Source organism: Platichthys flesus, chromosome 5 (genome assembly GCF_949316205.1).
Source record: "Platichthys flesus chromosome 5, fPlaFle2.1, whole genome shotgun sequence".
In the NCBI taxonomy this organism is placed as follows: Eukaryota; Metazoa; Chordata; class Actinopteri; order Pleuronectiformes; family Pleuronectidae; genus Platichthys; species Platichthys flesus.
The window spans coordinates 9,438,268-9,459,769 of NC_084949.1; the positions used below are offsets into that span (position 1 = coordinate 9,438,268).

Consider the following 21,502-nt stretch of genomic DNA (forward strand, 5'->3'; position numbering starts at 1 on the left):
GTGTTTCGTCGTCAATTTCCCTGTTGGAGGTCACTGAGGTAGTCAAACATCTCTGCAGTGGCAAAGCCCCAGGGATTGATGAGATCCAGCCAGAAATGCTAAAGGCTCTGGGTGTTGAGGGGCTGTCATGGTTGACACGCCTATTCAACATCGCGTGGGAGTCGGGTACAGTTCCAAAGGAGTGGCAAACCGGGGTGGTGGTTCCCCTGTTCAAAAAGGGGGACCAGAGAGTGTGTACCAATTACCGGGGTATCACACTTCTCAGCCTCCCTGGTAAAGTCTACTCCAAGGTGCTGGAAAGGAGGGTTCGGCCGATCGTCGAACCTCAGATTGAAGAGGAACAATGCGGTTTTCGCCCCGGACGTGGAACTACGGACCAGCTCTTCACTCTCGCAAGGATCCTGGAGGGGGCCTGGGAGTATGCCCATCCGGTCCACCATCCGGTGTTTTGTGGATCTAGAGAAGGCGTATGACCGGGTCCCCCGGGAGAAACTGTGGGAGGTGCTGCGGGAGTATGGGGTAAGGGGGTCTCTCCTCAGGGCCATCCAATCTCTGTACTCCCAAAGCGAGAGCTGTGTTCGGGTCCTCGGCAGCCAGTCAGTTTCGTTCTCAGTGGGTGCTGGTCTCCGCCAGGGCTGCGCCTTGTCACCAATCCTGTTTGTGATATACATGGACAGGATATCGAGGCGTAGTCGTGGTGGGGAGGGGTTGCAGTTCGGTGGTCTGAGGATCTCGTCACTGCTTTTTACGGATGATGTGGTCCTCATTGGATCATCGGCTTGTGACCTTCAGCACTCAGTGGATCGGCTGGCGGCCGAGTGTGAAGCGGCTGGGATGAGGATCAGCACCGCTAAATCTGAGGCCATGACTCTTAGCAGGAAACCGATGGATTGCTTACTCCGGGTAGGAAATGAGTCCTTAGCCCAAGTGAAGGAGTTTAAGTACCTCGGGGTCTTCTTCGCGAGTGAGGGTACTATGGAGCGTGAGATTGGCCGGAGAATCGGAGCAGCGGGGGCGGTATTGCGTTTTTGTTTACCGCACCGTTGTAACGAAAAGAGAGCTGAGCCGCAAGACAAAGCTCTCGATCTACCGGTCGATCTTCGTTCCTATCCTCACCTATGGTCATGAGGGCTGGGTGATGACCGAAAGGACGAGATCGCGGGTACAAGCGGCCGAGATGAGTTTTCTCAGAAGGGTGGCTGGCGTCTCCCTTAGGGATAGGGTGAGAAGCTCAGTCATCCGTGAGGAACTCGGATTAGAGCCGCTGCTCCTTTACTTAGAAAGGAGTCAGCTGAGGTGGTTCGGGCGTCTGGTAAGGATGCCCACTGGGCGCCTCCCTTGGGAGGTTTTTCAGGCAGGTCCAGTGGGGAGGAGACCTCGGGGAAGACCCAGGACTAGGTGGAGAGATTATATCTCAACACTGGCCTGGGAACGCCTCGGGATCCCCCCGTCAGAGCTGGTCAATGTGGCCCGGGAAAGGGAAGTCTGGGGCCCCCTGCTTGAGCTGCTCCCCCCGCGACCCGACCCCGGATAAGCGGATGACGATGAGTGATGATGAGGATGATGATGATGAGGGTATTATAAGCTGTGTTTTCAGTGTGGAGCCAATGATTTACGGGAAAAACAGGAAAGTCTGTTGCTGAAAGGTTGAAATCTACTTCTTCTTTCTGCATGATTGAAACTAAGTTTTGATTCCTTGCCTAACGTTTGATTGGCTGGAAATAATTATACGAGTTTTTCTTCTTCAGAGTTGCATAACTAAAATGTCTTTGTGGAACCACTTGGCCGCATGTCCTCGAGCAAGCCTCCCAAACTCAGTCTCCCAGGGTGCAACATGTTTTCTTTGTTCTTGGCAAAGCCGAGGAACTCAGTCTCCTAGGGGGCAACAGGTTCCTTTTGTTATTAGGAACTTCACGCAGAAGTGTGAAAAGCCACAATGCTCAACTCCTATTGGTCACTCTGGCCCATGACATGTGAGGTCACCGGGCCTATATAAGACCAAGGTCTACCCCAATTCTTCCTCTTTCCATCGACCCTCCAAGGACAGCAGGCGGCCAGCTCCAGCTCATATCTTGTCTTCCCACCCAACAACCGTAGGTCAGAGGTGCAGCTTCCAACTCATCTCTTCAAGGAAATCTTCACGCATCTCAAGCTTTTCCAAACTCCTAGCAGCGACTTGATGTCCTGCAGGAAAGAACTAAGAACTAGCATCTGAGCGCGCAACTCCATAGCAACGCTAAGGCAGAGACCTTACACAAAGCCAGGAGAAGTCACAGAACTGCAAACTGCACAGCAACTTTCTCTTTCATTTTGTGTGGTGTTTATTAGTTTGATATATGCTGTGATATTGTAGTTATAAGTTAAATGAAAGTTAATGCTATGGGGTTAATGGGGCTGTTCACTTAAAGGGGCCAAACCACCGTTTTCAAAAGCATGCTAAGGATGGTGTGAATTTTGGTCAGCCATTTTGAGACACCCTGATTAACATAGTCACATGCACATCTTTGTTTAGTTAATTAGTGTTAGTAATTTGTGTTTTTATACGTTTAAAATTCTTTCAAAAATGTTCTGTCATTAATGTTTCATAAGTGAACTTTGCCAACCGTTACACTAATAAGAACTCTATAAACTTCACTGTTCATTATATGATCTTTAATAGTAAATATTGAGATTTCTAATTGAACTTTATCTAAATTAAGCTGATCTTAATCAATAAATTGGCTATCTTTTCCCTTCCTTTGAAGGATGGTGCCCCGAGACAACTTTAACCAATTAAAGTTATGATTTAATAATAATATTTTGAAAATATTTTATACTTTTTATTTTGATAACCAAATGTTTTGATTACCTTAAGGCACACCATTCTTTAGGTAATGGTATCACTTTTTAAGCATTATTGCACAACAACTCTTTTTCAGTGTTTCACACTATGAAAACCTGGTAAACAACGTGATCCCTTTCAAAACTAAAGTTTCAGAACCAACATACATGCACCACACTTCAGAGCAGCATTGACAGGGTTTCAAACCTGGAAAACAAGCTGAGAATGCTGCATTTTAAAAGAATGAATACTTAAAATACAAAATATTATTTGAAGAGATTTTAATTTCTTTGTGAAACATTATGTTAGACTTTACTCTGACAATTTAAATTCATTTTTATTAGATTTCAAGTGTCCTGCAGACACTTACTGTAGCCAGAACAACCACAGAGGTTTGGGGTACATTGACAGGGGGTCTATCTATCTGTCCACCCGTCTGTCCATGGGCAGAAATTATCAACATAGTAACATTCAAACTGTAGAAAATATACAATCACAGAACTTCACAGGCTGTGGTCTGACCTGTGAGTACTAAGCCGTCATATACGACTCCATTAATGACTACTGAGTAACTCATGGACTCATATTGGTTTGGCTTTTTATCAAACAATAAAACAGCTAATTTAGACACTCATGAGTATGCTCATCACAGAAGAGAATGATTTCTCTAAAAGAGAGCATCACATAAACTCCTGTTCGTTTAGATGCCACAACCTTGTCTTGCCTTACGTTTACATTTGTGCTTTTCTGGGTCCATTAAACATCACATAGTTCCTGATGTCTTATCTCGGTTTTCTCCCATTCCTTTAATTTCAAATCATTATCATTAAAGCAATCTGTTTTACTGAATGTATTCATGTGACTTCTTTTTCTTGAGTTTATCTGTTTAAAATAACATTATACTGTCCAGTACAGTGCCAAAGGAGTGACAAACTACTTCCATTGATTGTCAGTCAGTTATCCAGTGGCAAGAGATGTCACCTTTTTCCCCTCAATAGAACTTATTGCACTTCCCTGCACTTTGTATCTGCAAGCCCTGACTGGAGATGATTGTGCAAACTTCATCATTTCAACAATAAGTTACCCGTGCTCAAAAACATGCAACCAGTATGTTTTTTTATAATATGTTCAAAGAGTTGTATGTGTCTGAAATCTGTATTTTTTACTAACAGAGCACTCCCTCTGAGAGCTGCCAGTATGGAAGTAAATCTGTGTCATCGGGATTTGAAACAAAAAAGACATTGAATTTCTAGCACTGAATATTTATGCATGGAAATTATGTATTTGAATGTTTTTCAACGTTTAAAATTCAACCGCAAAAAATTCAACCTCAAAAAATTCAAGCTCAAAAAATTCAACAGCAACAAATTCAACCTCAAAAATTCAACCTCAAAAAATTCAACTGCAACATCCGGGGATCCAAGGAGGAGCAATCGATTCCAGATTCAAGATCGGGAGCGTGCGTGAGGTGCTTCGGTGAGTGTTTAAACTCTTCTATATGCCATCGGTGTAGTTTGTTTCTGTAAGATGTAGTAATAGACCGCTGACATGTGTACATTCACTGACTTTATTGGACATAAACTAAGTGGAACTTAAACGAGAAGACGTTCAGATTTTTTTTTCCGAACGGGCCAGTGACTGGCATGGGTAACGCCAGGATTTCAATTTTGGATGGGCCACTATTTAATAGGAAAAATAATACTTATTATATGATCCCTGCCTGACTTGTTTGTGTTTATCTGCTGTAGACGAGCTTTAACAGCGCGGTGCGCCGCTCTCTCTCCCGTTAAAAGTGAATGTCGCTCACCCAGCTCTCTCTCTCTCTCTCTACTTTTTCAAGGATTGTTTACTGAATAAAAAGTGAATATTTTGTGTGTTTGAGTGTCTTTATGTGAAACAACATTTGAGTCATTTACCATCCATCCTTACTTTATCTCAGCTGTTTATCCTTTGAGGATTGCAGCGAGGTTGAAGCCAAAGAGCAAACTGACACTGACACAAGGAGAACACTCAGACCCCACAAAGAAGGTGGAAGACACATGTATATCAAAATGGAATTAGATTGTCAGAAAGTTTAGGGGAAGTATCCTGGATAGAACAAAGGCAAAAACCCAGGGAAACATCTGGAATAGTTGAAAACTTCAAGCACCATGTTAAGGCCCCTTCAGTCATCATCAGGCTACATCACTTAAACAACTAGAATGTCACTCAGTAAAATTTCAAACCTTTACCAATGACATCAGTACAATTTTTTCATTTAAATTCACTAAATATTTTTATGGATCTACACAGAATAACACACACTCATAATTATCAGTTGTTTAATTTAAGGGGCTTTCTGCAGAAAGGATCAACACAGAGAGTCACAGGGATCTCAGAGTGAATATGGAGAACAGTCAAATGCAAGGATCTGATATAGGAGAACTAAGGCTGTTTGTCTAAGCCAGTCAGACTGGTTCTGTAGGCGCAGTTTGAAACCGGAATTAACACGGGAATAAATGATTTACATGTTTCCTTTGGAGATAGAGCAGACATAAGTTCAGTTCTTTAAAAATCTTTAAACAGGTCTGCAAAAACTTAATTTATAACTACAAAATAAGTTTCAACCACACAATGTCAAACACAATAATTTCTCCTTTCCGAATTATTCTCTGAGAAATCAGTTACATTTTCCCAGGGAATAAAATAACAACACATGATCAGACATATTCGGAGAACTGATATCTAAGAGTGCGCGTAATTTAGTTCAGCTCGACTGAATTCAAGGGGACTGTTTGGCCATGGCGGAGGTATGTGCTCTAATGATCACCATTCTAGTTGAAATATATTTCGACCTAACAATTTCCAGAAACTGACACCAATGGTATTTATCCGTCAAACTGACTGTAAAAGCCTGAACATGAAAACAGTTAGATGCTGTTAAATGAAGTGGGACCTTGGACCTTTAATGAATATGTTCATCCACTACAACAGTCTGTCCCACTTGATGACAGGAGGAGGTTATTACAATGGAATGTGCAAACCTGTGAAAACCAAAAGGTCTCCAGTACTATATGTTGACCTGGGAATGATTGAAGAACCATAAAATATATTGACAAAGGGCTTTTGTCTGTGTGTCAGTTATGTTTGAATTTCATCATTTTGTGCTACTTTTATTAATAAGGGACTTCTTTTGATGTCATATCAAACCAGTGTTATCAATGATCTGCTTGTTTGCTTCACAAATTATCCCCTCCTGTTGTCCTCTGCACACAAAGACAGACCTATAAATGATCATGCTCTCGCTCACTAGGCAAATTTCACAAACAGGTTTTTCATCATCTACTGGATTTCCACTCACTTTCTCACAGGTGAGTACAAACACTGGCAAAGGAGAGTCATGATCATAATGTGAACATATGATGATCAGTGAGTTTGTCGTTGATGTGGTCCATGATGGAGATGCCTGGGGGTTTACTTTTGCTCCTAATTTTGCAGTTTTTTACAAGCAACGCTTCAGGTAAGTCTATCTGACTTTCTGTCATCTCAAATTAAATTTCATCTCATCCGATTACATAGTAAATTTTGGTGAATAATAAAAATAAGCAGAGTGTGTTCACAGACCAAACCTCACAAATGTGACTTTGTTTATTTTACATTTTTACTGTGATAAAATTTGAATGTGCCTTAAATAACTTTAAATCCTACTCCCAGCTCGGTCTGTGCTTCTGGTTCTTCTTACATGTCTGGACAGTGTATGTTCAGAGTTGCCAACTGTTTAATCAATCAATCAATATGTATTTCTATAGCCCATATTCACAAATAACAATTTGCCTCTTATAGTCCAGGCAAAGTAGCGTTTTATGACTAATTGTAAAATGTTTTTTTTTCAGCATAAATCATTCCTATCAGGTGTCTAGAAGAACATACTAAAAGTCTCAAGAAATCCTAGTTGAGGAAATATGTTTTATTCTGCCAATAAGGCGATGCAACAATACATCCCAATGGGGCTATTTTTTTCCTTTACTCCTATCAAAATGAAACTTTACACATTGAATATGCAAATGAGACATACACAAATCGAATATGCCCAAAGTACACTATGCAAATTACGACATATTCAATAAGTGTGTAGCTCATGTGCATATTCAAATTCATTTCAAAAGAAACTTGTAATACAAAAAAATGTACATTTTATGTATACTTTTACCATGTAAAGTTTTATTGTGGTAGGAGCAAAGGAAAAAATTAAGCCTATTTGAGTGTATTTTTTTTATATTTTTGGCTTATTCGATTTTTGTATAGCTCATTTACATAATAAAACTCCTTTTCAAAGAAACTTGTAATACAAACAATTGTACTTGTCATGGGTACTTTCATTGTGTAAAGTTTCATTTTCATAGGAGTAAAGGAAAGAAATAGCCCCATTGGGATGTATTGTTGAATCGCCTTATTGGCACACATCTTGGATTGATGAGAATAAAACATATTTCCTCAACTAGGATTTCTTAGGACTTTTAGCATGTTGTACTGGACACCTCATAGAAATTATCTTTGCTGCAAAAAACTATTTTACAATTAATTCTATTTTGGGCTACAAAATGGTTTTCTTTGCCTGGACTATTGAGGCTTAGCAAGGTGTGATACCCTCTGTCGTAACCTTAGACAAGAGTGAGGGAAAACTACCAAATAAATAACCCTATAAGCAGGGGGGGGGTTAGAAGCCTCAGAGAGAGCTGAAATTGACATTCTTGTGAAAAGATAGAGTCTAACTGTCTATTCAAGTCCACAGAGTGAAGGAATAGAAGCTTAGGACTTATTAAAAATGTATCAGATAAAAATATAGCATTAATTGCTTAGTCCCTATAACCCAATTACTTTTACAGGGTGTGAAGAATACCCACCACATTCAGTTTAAACGATATCCTTACACATTTTATTGATAATCTGTGTGGCATGGCCTTTTTTTTATTTTATGACAAACAAAAAACAATTTGCACATCAATGTTCCGCCTGTTGGCTGTTGAACAAGGAAATGTGTTCATTGTTCTGAACGCTGAACACATTTCCTTGTTCCCTGAACACAGTGTTGTATTTGTTTCTCGTAGCTGCTTCACCAGTGAGGCTGGTCAACTCTGACAACCGCTGCTCTGGCAGAGTGGAGATCTACCATGCTGGACAGTGGGGGACAGTGTGTGACGATTCCTGGGACCTGAACGATGCCAACGTTGTTTGCAGACAGCTGGGCTGTGGCTGGGCTCATTCAGCACTGCAACATGCTGCTTTTGGACAGGGCAGTGGACCCATCTGGTTGGACAACATCCTTTGTTCAGGAAGGGAACCATCGATAACAGACTGCAGACATCCAGGGTTCGGGGTCCACAACTGTGGACATAATGAAGATGCCAGCATCATCTGTGACAGTAAATGTTTATATATATTTGAAGTTGGGTCCAGTTGTTATTGCTCACATTTGACTGGAAAATTGCCTCATTGACACGTTTCAACATATATCGTTATTTTGTGGCACAATACCTCAAATGTGCAGTAAATGTTTATGTCAAGAAAGTGAAATAGAGTTTTGTGCCTCATGATAACATCGTAAATTATATTTTTATCGAGAGTGACTATCACTAGAGCTCAAACTTTACCTATGCTTACAGTCAAGCCCACACATATCTGTCTATTTCTAATGGTAGAAATAAAAAAGAAAAAAAGGAAGTGGTCTGATAACCTAAATTATTTATCTGTCGTACAAAACATAGTTACAGAAAGTGGAAAAAGATCCTGATCCAACCCTTAATCTGCATCCACACCAGAATGTATATGGTTCTTCCAGGCACCAGGCCCCAGATTTGCACTAAGTTAGGTTGAAATCAGTTCAGTAGTTTTTTGCAAAGTCCTGCTGACGAACACACAAAAAAACTAGAACATCACTCATAGTAGAGGAAATAAGGGGAACAATCGTTAATTTTGTGATACAAGCATGAAATTTGGCATAAACATTCTTCTGGGTCATCTCTTTAACTTTAGAATGGGGCCATCCAAAAATCCAATATGGCGGTCATTTTTCAAGAAAAATATTTCACCAATTGTGATAGATAGACAAATATATTTTTGTTATTTTGTAATTTTATGTTGTCTCTTTGTTATTTTTTTCTTTTATTTGTCATTTATGTTGTTTTTTTTAGCGATTTTTACAAGCGATTACTTGGCTAGAATAAGTCTGAAAATGCAATTGTTTCAGTGTAAAGTCAAAAGAACTTCATTGGGCCTCAAACGTCTCCGTGACATTCACACCTGCACAAGGCTGTACAAGACAAAGTCAGACGAAAACATTTGCACCTGCAATTAGTACAGCTGTTTTTGCATGAGCATTTTGCCAATTCCTGGCAACTTGCAGCAATTGGTGGAATGGTTGTGCAGTTCACCAACCACCTTTGTCCTTGCAGTTTCCATCCCCAATCTGCAGGACTTGGTAAAACTGGTTGAGTGACAGTTGCTTGGCCCCAGACAGCTCCTGCTTGGTAGGCTGCACGTTTAATGTGTTCCTTGAGGGCTGCACTTGTTGGTGGTATGGCATCATATGGCCTTTGCTTGCGGGCGAACAGATGCAGTCGTGCATCATTCACAGATGTGGCTGCACTTGATCGGTCATACATTATGACCACAAATCTCTCCAGCATTTGGAGGTCATCATCATCAATGGTAGTGGGCCAGTGACTGAGCTTGGTAAATGTCCCTGACACTTCATCACACACATTCCATGTTTGCCATACAGATTTCTTAGCCTTGCCACGGAATGCAGACACAACGTCACACCCACTAAATGCATGGAAAAATGGTAGGCCACTGGATCTTTCTGGCCCAATTGTTGAAACGATGTCATGGATTGGAATCCATCGTGAATGGGCTCCCTTACCAAAAGCAATCCACAGCTTCTCCAGACCTATTGCTATGTCCTCTACACATAGCTTAAAGGTCGGTTTGTATATGGAATGAGAACAGAGGGTAGTGCTACTCCTTATATAGTACCAGACAGCCAATCAAATTGTTCGTTCATTCTAGTCTTTTCGATGTCTGAAAACGTGATTGGGATCAAATCTAGCTACTATTTTGACTGTCCTCTACACATAGCTTAAAGGTAGGTTGGTATATGGAATGAGAACAGAGGGTAGTGCTACTCCTTATATGGTACCAGACAGCCAATCACACAAATCTAGCTACTATTTTTACTGTTCTCCTATACTGTATATCCCCCAAATACCTCTATCCCTTTAATTAACCCTAAACTTCACGTAGTTTTACCCGTGACGTCCTCTGGCCGAATTCAAGGTGATGTTACATTCACGTCCTTTCAAGATGGAGGTTGCCTAAGTGAAGCCATGTTGCGGAAAGCAAGATGGCTGCCGGTCAGACTTTAAACAAAGGAATTTTTAAGACAAAGACATTTCTTATCTCGTGGTTTTGGCGCTGAATGGCGTCGAGATGTATAAAGGCTCTTTAAGTCTAGATTTCTCCATGTAACATGAAACATTTGAAAGGAGGTCGGGACGTGTGTAAAAACAGGTTTAGGAGAAAAGAGAGAGAGAGAGGGAGAGATAGAGAGAGATCAGGAAAGCTCTCAAAACATCGTCAGAGACGAACTTCCAGCGAAGCAGGCAGTCCAGTTACGTGAGATTTATCTTTTAACAGATGTAAATCTCCGCACAATATCTCTGACGGTAACACGTAAAAAGGAAGCGCTGGCTCGTTACCGCGCGCTTCTCAAAAACACAGTAAACAAGGAACCGGATGTGACGTCTCAGTCGTCGTGTGTTACAGGGCTTAAAATAGATCAGTGATCTTCATACAAACACACTCAAATAAAATGACACAATAAAGCCTCTTACTGTGACCTCCGCGGTGTTGCTTGCGCGTGGGGTGCGCGAATTTCCGGAAGTCCAGAGAATGTCTTGTTGAACCTCAGGATGCGTGCGGACGGGCGGATTCCTGGAAAACAAATTAGTGAAGTCCTGGCCTCTTAAGCGGTGCTCCAGTGGGTCTCGTGGTTGCAACGGAGGTCAGCGCTGGGCCGAATAGAGCGAACTTCTCTTGCTCTTGGAACGGAATTTTGCCTCGTCTCTTCTCTGACGGAATTCTGCCTCGTCTCTTCTGCAGGGATGAACAGCGGTGGCGCAGCTGTGGATTGTGGAAAGAAAGTCTCTGAGCTCGGCCTGCAAGCGAGTTTCTGTGTGCGGCCTTTTCAAGTTAAAAACGTAAACAGTCTTTCAAAGTAAGATTCAACTTAAGATAACAGAAAAATGAAAGAAATAAGAGAAAACAACTAAAGTTGCCCCTTTAGAGCTGGAACATCTGGAAGACCCCGAAGGGCCCTGGTTGAAGTCCTTAGCAGGGAGAATGGACAGCGATTATTGATGAGCAGCAGCATTTATTAACCTGTGGAGACCCAGCCTCCTTGAGGTGCTGGTCATAGGATGATGCTGGCTTTAAGCCAATTGAGTGTCAGAGGTCAAAGGAGAGTGGGAGCGGCCAGGAGCAGAGCAGGGGTTTCTGGGGAGACCCCAGGGATTAAGTTACCACCAGAAGATACAATCTCCATGCTTGATCTTAGAGGGAAACTCTATCTGGCTTCATCTTGGCTCAAAGACCACACTTTTACGACCCATTGTGTGGATCCCACCACATGGTTAGTTCAGTAGGGACATGTTTTTAGAAATGTTTCAGATGGTTATAACTGGTAACTCCTGTTTGAAAATGTTCAAAAACATACTATGGGAGTTAGATATTATTGACATCAACAAAGTATAGCCAAAGATTATGCTGTAATGCTAAATCAGTCTAACCATGGGGGCCATCTAGAAATAAATGGGGGCCATTTTTGATTTCCGAGTGGCCCCGATTCCTAAATCGAAGAGTGACCTTCAAAGATGTTTTCACGCTTGTATCACTGTTTGAACGATTTCCCAAATTATTGCTGTTATTTTCTCCACTATCAGTGGTGCACCTAGCACCACCAAGGACCGACAGTCCCCTTAAATTAATTGGGGCTGCATCAAATTTCACACATTCATAGAAATCAGTTCCCTTAATGTGCCAGATTGGATTTCATCAAGGTCAATGAATTGTTTCCTGCGTAAATGGTCAAAATGTTGAAAAACAACGTATTTCGCTAAGTTAAACAAAGTGGGAAAAAAAACTGCTCGATGTGACACCTGTTCTGAATCTGCTCCAAAATACAAATGTTTCTTCCCTGACCCATATCACATTCTTCCAACAGGTTTTGTGGAAATATGATAGGTAGTTTTTATGCATAATCTTGCTAAAAAACAAACATATGACCAGGTGTAAACACATAACCTCCTGGTCAAAGATAATGAAAAATATGTTTTCCACATTAATATCGATGGAGGTGCAGGCTTTTGTTGTCTTGTGGTTTCACATAGATTTTTCTTTCAGCTCAACCAGGACCACCAGTGGACAACACCACAGAAGTCGAGGGACAGGTCCGCCTGGCCAATGAAGGAAACAGCTCCTGCTCTGGCAGAGTAGAGATCTTCCTCCGTGGACAGTGGGGGACGGTGTGTGATGACCACTGGGACCTGGTTGATGCTAAGGTGGTGTGCAGACAGCTAGGTTGTGGCAGGGTCCTGTCAGCACCACAACGTGCACGGTTTGGACCGGGCAGTGGACCCATCTGGTTGGATAACGTAATTTGTTCAGGAAGGGAACCATCGATAACAGCCTGCAGACATCCAGGGTTCGGGGTCCACAACTGTAGACACAATGAAGATGCAAGTGTTGTCTGTGAATGTAGGTTAACTTCTTATATCTTACATTTTTTTATATGATATTGCTCATTACACACAGTGACATGTTAATTGAAGTTCTTGTCTTGGTCTCATCTGATATTTAATATCTCATCTTCTTTTGTCAATACTTTTTTTCCTCTGACTTTTTTAAAACTTTTTCTGTAGTCCAACTACCTTCAGCCCGACCTCCTAAGTTCATTTCAGCAGAAAAATATTTCACGCATTCATAGATATCAGCTCCCTTAATGTGCCAGATTGGATTTCATCAAGATCACTAAATTGTTTCCTGGGTAAATAGTCAAAATTTTGAAAAACAACCTATTTCGCAAAGTTAAAGAAAGTTAACAAAGAAAACTGCTCGATATGACCCCTGATCTGAATCTGCTCCAAAATACAAGTGTTTCTTCCCTGACCCATATCACATTCTTCAAGACAAGTTTTGTGGAAATCTGATCGGTAGTTTTTTTGCATAATCTTGCTTACAAACAAACATATGAACAGGTGAGACCACATAATCTCCTGGTAAGAAATAATAAAAGATGTTTTCCACAGTAATATCGATGGAGGTGCAGGCATTTTGTTGTCTTGTGGTTTCACATAGATTTTTCTTTCAGCTCAACCAGGATCACCAGTGGACAACACCACAGAAGTCGAGGGACAGGTCCGCCTGGCCAATGAAGGAAACAGCTCCTGCTCTGGCAGAGTAGAGATCTTCCTCCGTGGACAGTGGGGGACGGTGTGTGATGACCACTGGGACCTGGTTGATGCTCAGGTGGTGTGCAGACAGCTGGGTTGTGGCAGGGTCCTGTCAGCACCACAACGTGCACGGTTTGGACCGGGTAGTGGACCCATCTGGTTGGACGACGTCATTTGTTCAGGAAGGGAACCATCGATAACAGACTGCAGACATCCAGGGTTCGGGGTCCACAACTGTAGACACAGTGAAGATGCAAGTGCTGTCTGTGAATGTAGGTTTACTTCTCGTATCTTAAATGTTTTACATAATATTGCTAATTACACACAGTGACATGTTAATTGAAGTTCTTGTCTTGGTCTCATCTGATATTTAATATCTCATCTTCTTTTGTCCACACTTTTGCCCTCTGTCTTTTTAAAGCTTTTTCTGTCGTCCAACGCCCTCCACCCCAGTCTCCTGAATTAATTTGAGCTGAATCAAATTTCACACATTCATAGAAATCAGTTCCCTTAATGTGCCAGATTTCATTTCATCAAGATCAATGAATTGTTTCCTGGGTAAATGGTCAAAATGTTGAAATCAACCTATTTTGCAAAGTAAAAGAAAGTAAAAAAAAAACCTGCTCGATGTGACCCCTCATCTGAATCTGCTCCAAAATACAAGTGTTTCTTCCCTGACCCATATCACATTCTTCCACACAGTTTTGTTGAAATCTGATCAGTATTTTTTTTGCGTAATCTTGCTAACAAACAAACATATAAACAGGTGTGAACCCTTATCCTCCTGCTCAAAGATAATGAAAAATATGTTTTCCACATTAATATTGATGGAGGTGCAGCTTGTTGTTGTCTTGTAGGCTCAAATAGATTTTTCTTTCAGCTCAACCAGGACCGCCAGTGAACAACAGCACAGGAGTCGAGGGACAGGTCCGCCTGGCCAATGGAGGAAACAGCTCCTGCTCTGGCAGAGTAGAGATCTTCCTCCGTGGACAGTGGGGGACGGTGTGTGATGACCACTTGGACCTGGTTGATGCTCAGGTGGTGTGCAGACAGCTAGGTTGTGGCAGGGTCCTGTCAGCACCACAACGTGCACGGTTTGGACCGGGCAGTGGACCCATCTGGTTGGATAACGTAATTTGTTCAGGAAGGGAACCATCGATAACAGACTGCAGACATCCAGGGTTCGGGGTCCACAACTGTAGACATTATGAAGATGCAAGTGTCGTCTGTGAATGTAGGTTTACTTCTTATGTCTTAAATGTTTTCATATAAAATTGCTCATTACGCACAGTGACATGTTAATTGAAATTATTTTCTTAGTCTCATCTGGTATTTACCATCTCATCTTCTTTTGTCCAAACTTTTATTTGCTGACTTTTTAAAGCTTTTTCTGTAGTCCAAAACCCTCCACCCCAGCATCCTAAATTAACTTGAGCCGAATCACATTTCACACAGTCATAGATACCAGTTCCCTTAATGTGCCTGATTGGATTTCATCAAGGTCAATTAATTGTTTCCTGCTTAAATGCTCCTAATGTTGAAAAACTCCCTATTTCACAAAGTTGAAGAAAGTATGGTATATTCTATGCAGCCGAGATGTCGATGTTGTTGTTGAGGTTGATGTTGATGAAGGAATCTCAGCGGACCTTGTTCTTGTCTGTATAATATGTTTATTACACAGAAGTTTCAAAGGTCAGATGGGCACCATGGTAAACCCGGAAAAATCACATGCCTATAGTGAAAGTCTAACTTCCAAGGGTCGAACACACAATTATATAGAGAGGTTCTTTCCACCCATGACTTTAGGTAAAACCACGTCAAACATAGGATCTCTGACTAAATAAGGACATGTAGATGAAGAACCTGTTAAAGAACATTTCTTCTTTACTCATCGATTAGCTGGTCAAAGATCATTCTCTGAGGGAGAGGGCTAACGAATAACATATGGGATAGTATTTAAAGGTCTGAGAATTTAGCAATCAAGACACCACAGATGTAAACCTGTCATTATGTTTTATACCCATTCCAAAATGTTTACTCTGCGAATATATGACAAAGGTGAAAAAAAACCCTGCTCGATGTGACCCCCGGTCTGAATCTGCTCCAAAATACAAGTGTTTCTTCCCTGACCCATATCACATTCTTCCACCAAGTTTTGTTGAAATCTGATCGGTAGTTTTTTTGTGTAATCTTGCTAACAAACAAACATATAAACAGGTGTGAACACATAACCTCCTGGTTAAAGATAATGAAAATTATGTTTTCCACATTAATATCGATGGAGGTGCAGGCTTTTGTTGTCTTGTGGTTTCACATAGATTTTTCTTTCAGCTCAACCAGGATCACCAGTGGACAACACCACAGAAGTCGAGGGACAGGTCCGCCTGGCCAATGAAGGAAACAGCTCCTGCTCTGGCAGAGTAGAGATCTTCCTCCGTGGACAGTGGGGGACGGTGTGTGATGACCACTGGGACCTGGTTGATGCTCAGGTGGTGTGCAGACAGCTGGGTTGTGGCAGGGTCCTGTCAGCACCACAACGTGCACGGTTTGGACCGGGCAGTGGACCCATCTGGTTGGACGACGTCATTTGTTCAGGAAGGGAACCATCGATAACAGACTGCAGACATCCAGGGTTCGGGGTCCACAACTGTAGACACAATGAAGATGCAAGTGTTGTCTGTGAATGTAGGTTAACTTCTTATATCTTAAATTTTTTTATATGATATTGCTCATTACACACAGTGACATGTTAAGTGAAGTTCTTGTCTTGGTCTCATCTGATATTTAATATCTCATCTTCTTTTGTCAATACTTTTTTTCCTCTGTCTTTTTAAAGCTTTTTCTGTCGTCCAACGCCCTCCACCCCAGTCTCCTGAATTAATTTGAGCTGAATCAAATTTCACACATTCATAGAAATCAGTTCCCTTAATGTGCCAGATTGGATTTCATCAAGGTCAATGAATTGTTTCCTGCGTAAATGGTCAAAATGTTGAAAAACAACGTATTTCGCTAAGTTAAACAAAGTGGGAAAAAAAACTGCTCGATGTGACACCTGTTCTGAATCTGCTCCAAAATAAAAGTGTTTCTTCCCTGACCCATATCACATTCTTCCAACAGGTTTTGTGGAAATATGATAGGTAGTTTTTATGCATAATCTTGCTAAAAAACAAACATATGACCAGGTGTGAACACATAACCTCCTGGTCAGAGATAATATAAGATATGTTTTCCACATTAATATTGATCGAGGTGCAGACTGTTGTTGTCTTTTGGGTTCAAATAGATTTTTCTTTCAGTTCAACCAGGACCACCAGTGGACAACAGCACAGGAGTTGAGAGACAGGTCCGCCTGGCCAATGGAGGAAACAGATCCTGCTCTGGCAGAGTAGAGATCTTCCTCCGTGGACAGTGGGGGACAGTGTGTGATGACCACTGGGACCTGGTTGATGCTCAGGTGGTGTGCAGACAGCTGGGTTGTGGCAGGGTCCTGTCAGCACCACAACGTGCACGATTTGGACCGGGCAGTGGACCCATCTGGTTGGACGACGTCATTTGTTCAGGAAGGGAACCATCGATAACAGACTGCAGACATCCAGGGTTCGGGGTCCACAACTGTAGACACAATGAAGATGCAAGTGTTGTCTGTGAATGTAGGTCAACTTCTTATATCTTAAATTTGTTTATATGATATTGCTCATTACACACAGTGACATGTTAATTGAAGTTCTTGTCTTGGTCTCATCTGATATTTAATATCTCATCTTCTTTTGTCCATACTTTTTTTCCTCTGACTTTTTTAAAACTTTTTCTGTAGTCCAACTACCTTCAGCCCGACCTCCTAAGTTCATTTCAGCAGAAAAATATTTCACGCATTCATAGATATCAGCTTCCTTAATGTGCCAGATTGGATTTCATCAAGGTCACTAAATTGTTTCCTGGGTAAATAGTCAAAATTTTGAAAAACAACCTATTTCGCAAAGTAAAAGAAAGTAAAAAAAAAACCTGCTTGATGTGACCCCTGATCTGAATCTGCTCCAAAATACAAGTGTTTCTTCCCTGACCCATATCACATTCTTCAAGACAAGTTTTGTGGAAATCTGATCGGTAGTTTTTTTGCATAATCTTGCTTACAAACAAACATATGAACAGGTGTGACCACATAATCTCCTGGTAAGAAATAATAAAATATGTTTTCCACAGTAATATCGATGGAGGTGCAGGCATTTTGTTGTCTTGTGGTTTCACATAGATTTTTCTTTCAGCTCAACCAGGATCACCAGTGGACAACACCACAGAAGTCGAGGGACAGGTCCGCCTGGCCAATGAAGGAAACAGCTCCTGCTCTGGCAGAGTAGAGATCTTCCTCCGTGGACAGTGGGGGACGGTGTGTGATGACCACTGGGACCTGGTTGATGCTCAGGTGGTGTGCAGACAGCTGGGTTGTGGCAGGGTCCTGTCAGCACCACAACGTGCACGGTTTGGACAGGGCAGTGGACCCATCTGGTTGGACGACGTCATTTGTTCAGGAAGGGAACCATCGATAACAGACTGCAGACATCCAGGGTTCGGGGTCCACAACTGTAGACACAGTGAAGATGCAAGTGCTGTCTGTGAATGTAGGTTTACTTCTTGTATCTTAAATGTTTTATATAATATTGCTAATTACACACAGTGACATGTTAATTGAAGTTCTTGTCTTGGTCTCATCTGATATTTAATATCTCATCTTCTTTTGTCCACACTTTTGCCCTCTGTCTTTTTAAAGCTTTTTCTGTCGTCCAACGCCCTCCACCCCAGTCTCCTGAATTAGTTTGAGCTGAATCAAATTTCACACATTCATAGAAATCAGTTCCCTTAATATGCCAGATTTCATTTCATCAAGATCAATGAATTGTTTCCTGGGTAAATGGTCAAAATGTTGAAAAACAACCTATTTTGCAAAGTAAAAGAAAGTAAAAAAAAAAAGCTGCTCGATGTGACCCCTGATCTGAATCTGCTCCAAAATACAAGTGTTTCTTCCCTGACCCATATCACATTCTTCCACCCAGTTTTGTTGAAATCTGATCGGTAGTTTTTTTGTGTAATCTTGCTAACAAACAAACATATAAACAGGTGTGAACCCTTATCCTCCTGCTCAAAGATAATGAAAAATATGTTTTCCACATTAATATCGATGGAGGTGCAGGCTTTTGTTGTCTTGTGGTTTCACATAGATTTTTCTTTCAGCTCAACCAGGACCACAAGTGGACAACACCACAGAAGTCGAGGGACAGGTCCGCCTGGCCAATGGAGGAAACATATCCTGCTCTGGCAGAGTAGAGATATTCCTCCGTGGACAGTGGGGGACGGTGTGTGATGACCACTGGGACCTGGTTGATGCTCAGGTGGTGTGCAGACAGCTAGGTTGTGGCAGGGTCCTGTCAGCACCACAACGTGCACGGTTTGGACCGGGCAGTGGACCCATCTGGTTGGATAACGTAATTTGTTCAGGAAGGGAACAATCGATAACAGACTGCAGACATCCAGGGTTCGGGGTCCACAACTGTAGACATTATGAAGATGCAAGTGTTGTCTGTGAATGTAGGTTTACTTATTATGTCTTAAATGTTTTTATATAATATTGCTCATTACACTAGGTGACATGTTAATTGAAGTTCTTGTCTTGGTCTCATCTGGTATTTACCATCTCATCTTCTTTTTTCCACACTTATTTAAAAAAAATGTTATAGTCCAACGCCCTCCACTCCAGCCTCCTCAGCTCATCTGTGGACATGATCAAATTCAAATGGGGCTAAATATGGCTGCCATAACTTCCCTCGGTTTGAACCCACTCTCCGGAAACCTGGTAGTTCGCAACTGCTCCTGGGTCAGAATGCATAATGATGTAGTTTGGTATGAGGTGGACGCTCAGGCAGGTGCCTGTGGAAACACACTGAGGGTAAATACTTTGTTCCTTTTCAAGTTATGTCCATTCATTTATTATTACGATAATCAAGACTTAGGTATTGGTTCCCATATGTACTCCTCTCAGGGAGCTCAGATTAGAAGGAACTTGCAGAGACAATATCTTAAACCCAGATCTTCTGCCTGTATGACAAAACCACTCAATCTGTAATAGAGCTTCTTGTGACTGATAATTGAACCATTCTCTGTCTTTCAGACCAACCGTACACACGCCATCTACTCCAACGTTTTATTCCTCTACCGAGGAAATGTGTCCTTCTCACGTCCTGTGAGTCTTCCCTTCTCCTGTGCGTATCCCCTCGACACAGACACCAGCATGAATGTGGCAGTCAGACCAGTGCTGCCGTAAGTACTTTTTATTGAATACTACAATCACTCACTTTTTACAGTTGTAAAATGGTCAAGACGAACCTGGTGAAAATTGGTCTAGTCTATGTTACTTTTAACCAATCATGTCAGCGTAAGCATGCACTGATGTTTGCCACAGTGGCTTTATACCTCCAGGACACATCAATATCACCTGTGTATTTTTAGGTCATCATAATAACAAGGCTGATATTTTTGACAGGTTTGCAGTTGGCCTCTCAGGCTTCGGGAGCAAAGCTCGAGCCTCCATGTCTCTGTTCCACACCTCCAGCTTCACTCAGCCTTATTCATCTGGCTTGATCACGCTCCCTGTGGGCTCACCTCTGCATGTGGGCGTCTCTGTTTTAGTCAGAGACCCAAGCTTTGCAGTTGTCCTGGAGAACTGCTACGCCTCTGACTCATCAAACTCCAATGATACTGCACGATACTTTTTCATCCAGAACAAGTAAGTGTCCCTCTCCATCATTATGCTTTGTGGTTTATAATAGAAATGGGGGGAAAGACTGTGTATGATGTGATGTATAATGGCCCTCATGACATGCTCCATCCTCACTGCCAGGTGCCCCACTGACCGACAGCAAGTGGAAGTGATCGAGAGCGGCTCATCCCGACAGGCTCGTTTCTCCTCCCTGTTTTTATTGATCAACAGTGACATTTACCTCCACTGCAGCATCAGCCTGTGTGACCAGAGAAGCTCCCGCTGTGCCCCAGTACGTCACAGGTTTCACATTATCAATAGCATTATCGATCAATAGCCACTGCAGCTTTACACTGGTTTTGATTGGATCTGTTATTCCCCCTCCTTTTCATAGTCTTGCAGAAGAAGGACGTCTCGCTCTGTTTCCAGCTCCTTTCCTCTGAAGCCCCTCACCATTGGACCAATCACTTGTGAGTATGATTAACTATGAGCTCTCAGGATTGATGTGTCAACACAATGATCCATACAGAATGAATCACCATTACTTTCCTCTTTCTTCTTTTCTTCAGGGTCCAAGTCACCTGAGTGAGCTGGTAACATATAATAATAATACAAAGTCATTTCGTAGTGTGATATTATTTTGTGTTTGAATTCCTTTATTCATAAATTGATAATAAAAATACATGTTACATTCCATAATTAAATCGTAACACTGGTTTTCCTGATTTGTATTAGCTGTGTAATGAGCTGTGAAATGATTGAAGAAAATAAAAATCACGGTCAGAGTACTTTTCTTATTCTCTGCGTTTCTTTTCACATATTGTTTAAATAAATGCACATTCATATCAACTCATCAAGCACAATATAAATATACACTCACACATACTGAGGCAGGCAATAAATGTGGTTAAATGAAATGTTTAAAAGGAAGTGTGCATATAGTCTGTTGCGTAAAGACACAATGTCAGTAGAGCAAGTTTATCATTTTTTTACGTGGGGAGGGGAAGACAGTGGCAGTGTTAGGATGTGTTAATCAGATGTGCTGTAAGATTTATAGCGGGTAAAATCTGTCTTTGAGTTTTGGAGTCCTGCATTTCAGACTGGTGTGAGGAGGTGATGCTGAGTGGGGTCTTTGGTTGTGTTGCTGGCTTCAGCAGAGATGAAGGCCTGATCCTGTTATGTGTGAATAAGGCCTTTTCTGCTCATAGCAAAAGTAAATCCAGATTACATGATGGATATTAATGATCCTGATGTGGTCATTTCCCAACCAAGTATTGAGGATCCACTCACCCAAGCCTTCCTTTGTTCTATTCTGGTGGTATGAGTGCCTCAGATATGACCTCCAGAAGATGTCAGGAGAATTTCATACCGACCTTTTCCTGAGTTTGCTTTATAGACATGCACAATGCAGAAGATGATTCTCTGCTCACACACATTCATAACATC

The 21,502-nt window shown here is 41.7% G+C and overlaps 1 protein-coding gene across 1 annotated transcript; it reads left to right on the top strand.

Moving 5' to 3' along the window:
* The first annotated feature begins 5,601 nt into the window (after positions 1-5,601).
* LOC133953399 (deleted in malignant brain tumors 1 protein-like) lies at positions 5,602-20,824 on the top strand. The gene is given in 16 exon segments (XM_062387309.1): positions 5,602-5,610; positions 6,114-6,171; positions 7,909-8,223; positions 12,260-12,613; positions 13,260-13,580; positions 14,189-14,365; positions 15,640-15,846; positions 16,605-16,958; positions 17,571-17,924; positions 18,553-18,888; positions 19,038-19,246; positions 19,469-19,617; positions 19,841-20,083; positions 20,198-20,348; positions 20,451-20,526; positions 20,626-20,824. Coding segments are annotated over 16 exon segments (3,333 nt in total). The 3' UTR covers positions 20,646-20,824.
* The last annotated feature ends 678 nt before the right edge of the window (positions 20,825-21,502 follow it).